An 11,733-nucleotide genomic window follows, 5' to 3' on the forward strand; every position below is an offset into this window, starting at 1 on the left:
AAAGATTTTTGTTCCAAGTTTGTGATCACGATTTCATGCATCTCAAAATGAGAGGAGAGTTGTTAATTTACTGTCATCGGTTTATTGCATCCATTTTAACTTTGCTTTTAAAAAGGCTTTGTTAAAAGCAAAACGTAATGCTGTTTTCAAGTCAACGCTTAGCCTTCCATACGGGCGTCTCGTTTTTGCATCAAACCGCAAAACACTCTTAAAGGAAGAAGGGATCACCCAAGTTTAATCTGGGTAAAAAGAAAAAAAAAGTCACTATGCATAGCAGTCTTAAAAGGATTTTTATTGAATAGATTTCAAGTTTTAAATTATAAATAGAAAAGTGTACATACGGTTTAATAGCACCTTTAGGGTGTAAAATTATAAAACATTTTATCACAAACACAGCAAAAAGACATTTTCACAGATGAGCAACTCCACATGTCCTTTGAACATTTTAATAGCTCAGGTATGGAGCCATTCTGATGCAGATATCAGCAAAGAGTAATGTTTAATTAAACCTGGTTTCGAGATAAAATGCTTAATACAACCTATAGTTTGTAAGCCTTTTCCTCAGCCATGAGCTACAGCTCTGCCTAATCCTCTTTCACATAATGTTATTGCATCAGCACAGCAGAACACTTTTTGTGGCATTTATAAAATTAGCAAAGAAATTAACTGTCTGTACTGTGGCAAATTGGATTTCCCCAAGTTCTTGCCTTGTGATACTGCATACCCAGGCTGCCACCTACAGTACAGCGGGAGATGAGCCACAGCCTGCAGCAGCTCAACATGTGTGGCTCCAGACACATTCGAAGTTAATGAGGGAGGCCTTTAATATCCTTTTGGTAAATTAGTTAAAATCCATTATTAAATAAATACTTAAATAATTCAATTTTGGACCAAGACTTTTGAAGGATCGTGCACATAAAAGAGCAGCCAGACTTTTTCTGTATTTTAGACTTTAAAATGTTGGTCACAACCTAAAATACAGGACAGTGTTCAACTAAATGCAAGAAATATTTTTTGAAAATTACACATCAAATTCTAGTTAGAATATCAATTTCATACTTTTCTAAAACAAATTTGTAAATTGTGGGAGTCTTTGTGTGCAGTGTTCTGGTAAAATATACTTTTTTTTTACAAAGCTTGAAACAATGTTTTAACAGTGAAACAATATGTGAGAAAAATCCTGGAAGGAAAAAATAAAGACATCTTAAAGAGAAAAATAACTAAATGTGAATTTATAACATGTCAACCACTGCTCAATTTTTAGTTCATTTCAATTTTATAAACAGGACTTTTGTTTAGAAGAATGTTGTAAAAGTTATACATAACATTCCCTCGATCATCATTCAACCCGCCTTTTACTTCGTCGCTTGAAGATTTTTGAGATGGAGGATTTCCTTTTAGTTTTGCTTTTCTTCACTCCTGTTCTCCCCGGAAAAAATAAAATGGCTTATTAAGGTGTCTTGGAAAATCAGTATTGTTTTGATGGTTAAGTGCTTACCAAGATCTTGCATCATCTTATTCAACTGTTTGTCCTCTTCCATTTCCCTGATGAAAAAATAAAAATAAGCTCCAGATAAACCTACAAAATGCACTTGGCAAATTCTTAAAAGTACTCCTAAACATTCATTACGTTACCTCAACCTGTCTTCGTCAAGCACCTCCACAATCGCATTTCTGCCATCCACAATCTCCATCAGTTGCTGCAGCAGCTTCCTCTCCCTGTGTTGCTCGTCTCTGGACTTCAAGTGATCTGCGATTGGATTATATAGACGACAGTCGTGATTCTCATCTTGTTGCGAGGCGTTTTCAAGTCCAGACTCAAACTGTACAAATGGATTAGCTGGCTTGTTACACACTGACATTTTCACATCATGTTTGCCTGCATGGAAAAGAGCTCTCTCTCTCTCCATGCCTTCAGTTTGTTGTTGCAAACTAGAAATTTTTCCCTTAACCCAAGCAGACTAACCATGCATTTAGTGTATCATTTATATCTCAAATTCCACAGCCAACTCTTTCAAAGTATATTGTATGGTAGATATTTACTATTCATTTATTTATAAAAACAAGAGAAAACATGTGTATACATAAAAATGAGCTTACCACTACCTTTCCGTTTGAAAAGGAGTAGGAAGGTGTTCCTACTTATTAACAGGAATACTTTAACCTAACCCTACCCTAAATATCAGAGCAGTGTGCCCACAGCTTATGGAGACTGGTGATCAAAGCGTCTCGTAATTGGGACAAAGGCCTGTCTGGGTCGGAAGCAGGTTAAAAATCTTGGTGGTCCCAGTTCTACCTGGCTTTTCCAGCAGCCGCCGAAGTTCTCCCTCCACTCCTGGCTGCTGTTGCTCCAGCTCCTGAGTCCTGGCTCTGCAGTGAAATGCTCATTAAGCCGCCAGACATCTTAAATTATGCAGTTTGTGTTTTACGGTCACAAGTCTGTGGTATTTTTAGCTTTGAAACAAGTTCACATGTATATCCACACACACACTTAAACGCATTTATAAAGTATTACTCACAGGTAAACAAGCTCAGATTCCTTCCTGATGTACATCTGTTTTTTGCGAATGAGGTTAAACCAGGCTACCATCAGTGGATCCATTAATATGTCCCCTTCTCCCTCTGCAAACAGATTGATGCACAAGTTGCATTTCAGAAGATATTAATGTTCTGGAATTAGTAGTTGTACAATTTACAGCCACTAATATGTACACAGCAATAAGGGGCAGTTCATTTAAAGTACTAAAAATTATTTTAGTCAAAGCTTCCATTGATTTTTTTTTTTTTTTAGTGCAATTTATTCTGGGTGGCTGATACAAGTCAACAGATCTCATTTAAATGTGACCAACTGGAGTAAAGGATTTCCTGCCGGGACAAACTAAGCATTTATGTACATCATCAGAAATGTGCTCTTCAGATGAATCCTGAAGAGCACAGGGTTCATCTGTGCCATTCATGTGAATAAATTTAAAAATGAGCACAAAGAATATTTTATATTTTTAAAAGGTGATTGGCTTGTTTTGACTAAATCATTTACAGATTAGATTTCTGTGAATTTTAAGTTTGGGACAGAAATGCACATAATGCAAAACATTTTTTTCTGTAAAAGTTATTGTAATTACTTCCCTATAAAACATAAGTGCTTAACTTTCTTATTTGATCTGAACACTGAGCATCACAAGGTGCTCTAAAATGTTCAGTTCTAACAGTCTACTATTATACCGTTTCAATCAAGCAGGAGTGCATTGAGATCAAGGGAGAAATTTTCAAAATGAAGCTCAGATTTGATTTTGATCACCAACTTAAGATATTTAAAAAGAAAAAAAATGAACTGATCTGTTTAAATATTTATAAAAGACCGGAAGACAGAGATTAAGAGAGACGTATGGAAATCAACATGAGTTAAAGGCCGTTACAGAGCCCCTATAATGGTCTTAAGAGGTACAGTACTTTTCAATAATAGCTTCATCTTGCCATGGTGAGGAGAATTTTTAGAGTTTGAGCTGAACTCTTACATTTTGTTCATCTTTGTTTTAATGAAGAATGACATTGTAGAATCTGTGTCATATGGTTTTTCCCACACTAGAGATCAAAATGAAACCAGTTAAAAATCTGATTAAAGATCAAGTCGTTTATAGGTCAAAGCTTTAGGACTGACTACAGATGAACTGGTAGATTAAACAAAATGTACTTTGTCCCCCCCATAAGAGGTACTTGTCTTGACCCAGGATACATTTGTTTAGTCAATGGTTCCTATGCACTTTGATAATTCCAGTTTGACTAATTTGATACTCAGTCCCAAATCTAGTTAAGGTTTTTCTATTGAAACCAACCTTAAAACCAGAAAAGTAATATAAATACAAGTTGACAGAGATAACTGATAGTCTAGAAATACCCTTACAAACCTTCCAACATGCTCACAATTCTAATGACAATATATAAAGAGGGGCACAAATTATATTAAAAGAAGAAACAAAAAATATACAAAGTTAAAGTAACACGCTGTCTTTCTATCGAATGGTAACCATAATTTCAATCACAGTGCACAATATCAAAATGGACTGCTTGGACAAGATTTTGTATGATACCAGGCATTAGTGGTCAGACATTGACGCCTTGGATTTCCTTTTTAACCAGCTAGATGGACTCTGCTGCTAATAGGTCACACCTGATGCAGTGTCCAGGCAGTTAGAACTCTCATAACTCACATAAACCTACAATTCAGCATAAAACGCTGGCGCTGTAATTAGGGATTGCCTACAACCAAATACATTTTGTCACCTCTTGGTCCTGGCTTTGTGCATCAAATCCCAATAGACATTAGTCATAGAGAGTTTATACAGCTAGAAAGTTTAATATTTTAATATTGCAATACCCCAGTCATGTTGACCTTGAGCAAAGCAATCAGCCCCCCCCCCACTCCCACAACCACAAAGGAGAGACTGCATCTCTGTGGGCTGGCTGTGCCTCTCACCTCATTTGGCAGCAATAACTGTAATAGAGATGGCAGGTAATTTACCCTGCAGACAGTGAGTGAATGTGTGAGGCAATCGGGGCACAACTCAGATATCCCCCCGGGATTCAGAAGTCCATACAAATGTAAAATATATTTGGGTGTATATCAGTTGCTGCAAATAAGCAAGTGGTGGCCACTGAGTGGACAGTGGATTATTCACCTCCAAGACCAATGCATGTCTGACCAAAAGACATGAAAAGTGAAGCTCATCTAAAATGCCAGCGTAAAAACATTAGGCAACAGCAGGAACATTAAGGATGGAGAGATACAGACCTGAGTGCCAATTATTGGATGCAATTAATGGAACATTTTAGCGACGTTTCTTTAACAGAAAACACAAAATGGCATCTTCTTAAAGAATCCAACACCAAAAGCGTCCGAGCAGAAAGATTAAATTATTCTTCTACATAAAAACAAGTGCAATATGTGTCAGTTTTTGGAAAAGGCTAACCAACCTTCCTCATAGCTGCGGAGCTGCTTTTCCAGCTCAACGCCCTCCCTCTCCAGCTGAACCAGGTTCATCTCAATATCATCCAGCTCCTTCTCAATTTGCTCTACCGGAATGTGATGAAACATCCACTGATTGGGGAGGGGGAAAAAAAGGCAGGATTATTTTAATTATAAATTTTTACTCTTAACCTAAAGAAGCTCCGCAATTTTTCACTAAGAATGTAATGAAAGCTTATTTGCGGAAGTGTTAATTAATCTCTTAAGATACTTAATGGAGGGAACTTACAGAGGGTGACCTCATTTCAGTCCTGAAGGCGGCGGTGGGTGACAAATACTTTCCCTTTTTAGCAGCTAAGAGGTAGATAAAACAGGATTAGATGGTCCTTTCATGCCAGCTTTTCAGACAGCATTGTCAAAATTGACTTACAAAAACTCAAGATCTACACACCATCTGGCTTTGATCATTTTTTAAAAGCAAGTGGAAACCAACCTGAAGGATTCTCGAGAATGTCTAAAGCAGTTGTTGAATTAATAGATTCCACAGCTGGAGGTCTGAGTGGGGATTTCACAGGTGAGCAACTACCTTGTTTTAAGCCTAAGAAGAGGAACAGAAGGTTTTACACATTTTAGATTGGCAGTTCAGAAGTTCAGCTTGCAAGAGATTCATCTCAGCAACGACATTTACATCTGCCTACGCCCATGATGGAGCAGATGTTCCTCTTGTATCACTCTTCAGTTCACACCACTGGTTGAAACTACAAGTCAACTGGCAACATTTTAGGAAAGTTTGAGTCGAGGTTTTCGTTTCCCTGATGAAAATCTGATCTTCTGCCTTTAACGTAGCCGTTTTAACATTCATTCTCTATTATTTTTAGTTGCAACTTAAATGTACATTAGACTGATTATGCAAAATAATGTAACCTTTTCATGTTCTGACATGGCTCATAATACCCACTTTGATTTCAGAGGTGCTAGACAAGAAATACCGACCGTGTACAATAGAGTGCATTGCCCGTTAGAAAACTTTTACTTTTTTCCCTCCAATTTGCATGTGATAATAGGATAAAATCAGATCCGAGGAAATGTACAGAAGTTTATCTGAATGTAGACTTGTGGTGCAATTAAAAAAATAAAAGACTATGTTAGCCAATAGTTCTGATGCCACAGAATACTGCTGTTATGTTTAGCTACACAGGATTTCAGGTGATGTTCATATTGTTAATTGATTTGAAGTTTTCATTTTAAAATTAACATGATTGCATACATTTTCCAGAGGCTGTAAAAAGTCATTTCATTACAGTAGCATTGACTCAATGAAGCTGTGCATTGAAATCAATTATATTTGAACTGAACGGTATGTACATGGATAAAAAACACAATTGTGTCAGACTGGAATGAACGTGACAAATTTGAATCGGGAAAAATAATCCCAGTGCCTCAAAGTGACATCAATTGTGAATTGGAACTACATAAACTAAAAAAATCTAAAATATATCAAAAGCACAACGTGTGTTACAATTGCTGGATGTAATCATCATGCAAACAAAAGTCTCACCGACGCTTTCATAAATAGGCAGGGGTTTCCTGGGATTGACTTCCTTTAAGCACATGGGTACAGACAGACCAAGGGCAACTGGAGGTAGTGCAGGTGTCTGACCTGCGGGACGCCTTGTTGCACTAATGGGAACATTACATGAAGTTGTGGTTGTGTAGCAAAGTGAAGGATGTTCAGGTTGACAAGCTCTGCAGAAGAGAAACAGTTAAAAAAAAAACAAAAAAAAAACCAGTTCAACAAAATCCAAAAAACAACAAATGCTTTAAAGATTTTAAAGAATGAAAAACAGATTAGACTGCCTCACCTTGTATTTTGTAATGTTAAAATGATGTAAAGAGTGATGAAACATTGAACAGAGGGGTTAAAATTAAGAGTTAGCGTATAGACAGTCAGGCCAGGCACTCCTTGGGGCTTGTTAAGATGGGAGACAGAGCAAGCGGCTGAACTCTGAGCCAGTCAACAACAAGAGGAATGGAGGAAAATCGGCGAGTCTGCATTCTAGAGAGTGGATAAGCTGAGAGGTCAGACACGTACATTCCTCCAAGACTTAGTTCACTAATGCGACCCCTGGACTTGTGTCTGAACCAATTAGAATTAGTGAATATTAATATACTTGCAAACACGTACTTTAATCCTTGGTCAGCTTTCACTGGTGTGAGATTTGTTTGCCAATCCTGGTAGACGGGACCTGTAGAAACAATAAGGGGGGAAAAAAAAAAAAAAAAAAAGCAAACATGACATTAAAACAGCCTGTCTGCATGGTCAGAAGTAAACTGTTTTTGAAAAAAAAAAAACAAAAAAAAACTGTAGTATAGAGTCATCTACAGGCAGCACTACAAATTACAACTAACAGAAGGCCTGTCACACACTTCTACTACATGTGTGATTTTAAAAAAAAATGATTTGGCATATCGCATTCTGAGCCACCAGACCTCAAGTATAACTCAAAAACTTTAACTATTGCCATCATTTCATATCTTTCTTTGAAACAGTCACGCTTGCAATGATTTTGTTTCGTTTCCCCCACAGCAGCTAGCATCTTGAAATCTCACTCAAGAGACTGGCAAATCATCTTTGTGTACACGCAAAAATTCCCCGAAAGACAGCCAAACCACATTTTGTAATTTGCAGGATTCTCAAGGTACATATAACTAAGCAGGTAATTTTCAAGTCCAAAAGACTTGTCACTGTAAAAATATAAATAAATAAATAAATATTAAACAGCTCTGATGGCATTCACAATTAAATCCAACAATTATGTGCCAGTCTTCAAACCCACTGACAACTATTCACATGCATCAATCCCAGGAGAATGACAGTTCAATAAAAGTTCATTAGTTTGAGACAGAGATGTCAGCTAAAAGCCTGCCAAATGCTCTGGCTGTGTAAAATGGGGCAGCAATGACAAAAGAGCTTTGTTTTCTATAAATGTCTCAGGCAGACAGAAAGAATGAGGCCGAGGTGTTGGGGGGGTTGGCAACATGTCAAATAGTGGATCAAGAACAAGTAAACTGAAATTGCATGGAGCGTACCTTTGGCCGTCATGTGTACCGCTGTTGGCCTGGCGTTGTCCTTGTTGATAGTCTTCAGACATTGTGATTCCTCGTTGTTTGCTTGGCTGGTACCGGTTTGTCTTTCCCGGTTCCCTGCTGCGTCTTGGTTGCCTTTATTCTTCCTCAAACCAGGGAAGTCTTTTGAAACTGGGTCAACGCAAAATCTGCAAAGGAAAGAAAGTCTTCGTAATCAAATAAAGTCCATATTCACAGAAAGTGACTTTATTGTAGTGATACTTGCCGACTTTCTGCAGATCTGATGGTGAACAGGTTCTTGTTGTTATTGTTGCAGTTTTCCCCACCTGGTTTCTTTCCGATCATCTGCCTAGCCTCGTTTCCATCACCAGAACTCAGAGGGCCCTTTGGATCTCCAGAGGACATGATGGGCTTCCCATTTCCAGGTGAAGATCCTGTAACTTGCGGCACAGTTTGAAAAAACCTCTGCCGGGCTGCCTGAGTCTTCTGGGCTGAGGCTGTCCAAGACTGGGAATTTGGAGCAGGACTTAATGACTTTGGCACAGCATTGATTGGGGCCGATAGCACAGAGGATACAGTTTGTGGTGCCAGAAGAGTCTTTGCAGCACAGTTTGGTGGCACAGCTGAATAGCATGATCCAGTTGCGTTCAAGAGGCAGGTTTTGGAACTGTTCTGATGGGTGCTACAGACAAACGTGCCTGGACTCTTCCCAGGTTTGTAGCTGCCTGTATGAAGTACGCAGGAGCACTCAGTGCACCTAAGGAAAGTTAGTATTTATGTTACAAATGGAAAAAAGAACCATTACAAAAAAAATTCCCCATAATAGACTTCCCTTACTTGAAACAGCTTCTGTGGTAGAGTTTTCCTTCTACAAAGTGTCTCTGCACCAGATGGACGTGACTCTTGCATGCGACACATTTGCTGTTAAGAGTTCCAGTCTTATTTACATTGTTAGCCAAAACCACCCTCTGGGGAAAAAAAAAAAAACTCAAATGAAAAAACTTAATCTATTGACTGATAATTAATTAAAAGACAAACAAAACTAACCTCAGCAGCATCTCCATCCACCTTTGGCGATTTGCGAGCGGTGACAGTGGAAGGTAAACAGTTCTCCACGCCAGATTTAGACTCCGACATTTTGGCAACCACTGGTTGATTCTTCTTCTCTGATGGCTCTTCTTTGGAGCCCTCTGCTGGCCTTTTGACTCCACCAACTAAGAAGAAGTTGCACTTTATTAAAATGAAAGATACACTCCAACAAATATGACCAATGTTTGACATTTTTTATGGAACAAAGAATTTCCAAGGACAAAATACGCACTAGGAGGTCGTCCTTTGAAGTAGTTGTAGTACTGAGACACATAAGTTAGAATGCTCAGCCTGTCAGGGATCTTTAAAGCCACCATGTCTTCAGCATCCAACAAAGCTGGAATGCCCAACTTCTCTTCTGCAACTTGAAAGGCCTTAAGAAAATAAATGTTGCAAATGTAATGTACGAGCCAGTCTAGCCACACGACACAAAAACAGATACTGCAAGACTTTATCCTAGGAATGAATAATTATTTCAGTAACTTCTTGTACATCTAACAATGTAACTAAATAGAGTGGCAGCATTCAGTACTGAGGTTCAGAAAGGTAAAAAAAAAAGGATGGTGAATAATGAATGCAACTTCCTGCCAGCTTGTGGGGAATTGTACCAGGGCATTGTTCATTTATCAGTCTAGACGCACCTCCTTTGGTAACAATTAAAGCAGGCAACGCTACCTTTACCACAGGCAACTGACACATTTTTTACTCAAGATTTAAAAAAAAAAAAACCATAAGCAACATGATACTGTTCATGAAATATAGAGGAGTGTAAATTACTTCACTCATGTTTCAGCACAGGGGGTACTAACAGAAGTTTAAGACCTAATCAAACATTCTACTCCCTGGCCTCAAATCGGTTTGTCTTGCGACACTGAAGAGTACAGAGAGATCCATCATGATGTGGATCGAATAACAGATGACAGAAAGCTTCATTCAAAATGAATAGGCTGGACAGCCATTCCCCTGAGATCAGGTTTGTTTTTTGCTGACTGTCAGGAAGTAATACAAAGAGTAGTACTCTGCAGGAGACCCAACTCTCAGAGGAAACCGCTACCATGGCAGACGACTAAAACAACCTTTATCACCCAGAGGTTAGCCAAATAAATGAGCTTAAATATATAAATGCAGGAAGATCTGAAGTGAAAATGTAGACTGTGCTATGAAAAATGTACCAACAGCTAAATATTAAACGAGCAACAGAAATGCCAGGGACAGAACAAATATTGCCCACTACTGCCTGTGCAGTCATGCATCTGGTTTGAATAAAAATGTGTGTTTTGGAACACATCTCAGGTTTGCTTCAGTTTAAAATTTGCTTCATTTTCTAAACTAAATGTTGAACAACTTCACGTCTTACCAGTCTATTGTTCTCAAACACGTCCTCTTTTTTTAGTGAGTCATAATCTCTGAAGGGGGGGGACAACAAAACAAATGAATTACAGCGAGGTTACACAGATGTGAAAACTTCATTAAAACTAGTAAAGATATTTTCTTAAAACATTTCATCTTCAGGACAGCTCAGCAACCCATTCAGTTGTTGAGGGTGGCAGAACGTCTTTGTTCCAAGACACAATAAAGAAATAATCCAATCTGACACATGTTAAATACTTACATGAGATCCGGTCTGTATTTGTGTATAAGAGCACAAAACGCCAGTCCGTTCCTGAATGAAGTCGTCATGTTAGTGACGGCAACATCTCTGTAACCATCACACTGAATTTTACACCACTGCTCCAGCGCCTTGATGGCTGCCATGCTTCCAGCGACGCGGTTCCCTCAGACTCAGAGCAGACTAAACCGGCGGAGCATTCAGCGTTTGTGGTGGAGGAAAAGGAAAGGGGAGTTTTTTTTTTTTTTTTTTTGAAAAACAAAGTTTCCCTGCTCGGAGGTTTGACCGTGAACTGTGCGGCTGCAGCTGCGTCCTGTTTCCTTCGCTTTTGCTCTGACTAGCCGCTGACTCTCCGGGAAGAGTTTCTGCTGGTAGTGGTGTGGGTTTCTCAGCTCATTACACTAATTGGCATAGGCATGGTAGTCCGTCATTCACAGCAGCTGATTAAAACTCGCCCTTAAATGGGCTTAAACACACACACACACACGCACACACACACACACAAAAAACGTTTTATTAATGATTTATGTGCTTTTCCGCGTAACTGCTGGATGTTTTAATGTATGTAATTGACTTTGTTCAACCTAAAACCAACACAAAGCGGAGCAGACATTAATTAATATCATTTTCGCAGCAAAGCTGGAGTTCATTGCATTGGAATTTCAACATTTAGGGGTTGTTACAATTTCTGACAGCCTTATTATTGGAAAGATGTTTCGCCTTCTGAGACAAGACGAGGTATTCCTACTTAGAATAATGTATTGTAGTTTACAGGAACGTAAAGGAACAAAAAACACATCAATAACAAGAAGTACATCAAATGAATGAGAAAATGTTTAGCATCTTATGAAAAGGAAAATGTAAAATACATCTTGTAAGCCACTTATTCATCTTTTAATTAGCCTATTGGAAAGCTGTTGTAAACAATAATGTTTTAATTCCTGTTTTTTAGAGAAGGCAACAGTTTTTGGTCTCTGACCTGATT

General features: G+C 38.4%; 1 protein-coding gene across 1 annotated transcript; it reads right to left on the minus strand.

Moving 5' to 3' along the window:
* Window positions 1-271: 271 nt before the first annotated feature.
* micall2a (mical-like 2a) lies at window positions 272-11,199 on the minus strand. The gene is made up of 17 exons (XM_008415913.3): window positions 10,752-11,199; window positions 10,497-10,545; window positions 9,372-9,513; window positions 9,098-9,264; window positions 8,888-9,018; window positions 8,316-8,807; window positions 8,054-8,238; window positions 7,149-7,209; window positions 6,522-6,709; window positions 5,457-5,561; window positions 5,253-5,317; window positions 4,972-5,095; window positions 2,520-2,622; window positions 2,297-2,370; window positions 1,636-1,750; window positions 1,499-1,545; window positions 272-1,419 (listed from the first exon to the last, which is right to left on the minus strand). The coding sequence occupies exons 1-17, from the start codon at window positions 10,892-10,894 to the stop codon at window positions 1,340-1,342; spliced, it is 2,271 nt and encodes a 756-aa protein (XP_008414135.1). The 5' UTR covers window positions 10,895-11,199; the 3' UTR covers window positions 272-1,339.
* Window positions 11,200-11,733: the final 534 nt, after the last annotated feature.

This window comes from Poecilia reticulata, chromosome 8 (genome assembly GCF_904066995.2).
Source record: "Poecilia reticulata chromosome 8, P_reticulata-male-v2, whole genome shotgun sequence".
Lineage (NCBI taxonomy): Eukaryota > Metazoa > Chordata > Actinopteri > Cyprinodontiformes > Poeciliidae > Poecilia > Poecilia reticulata.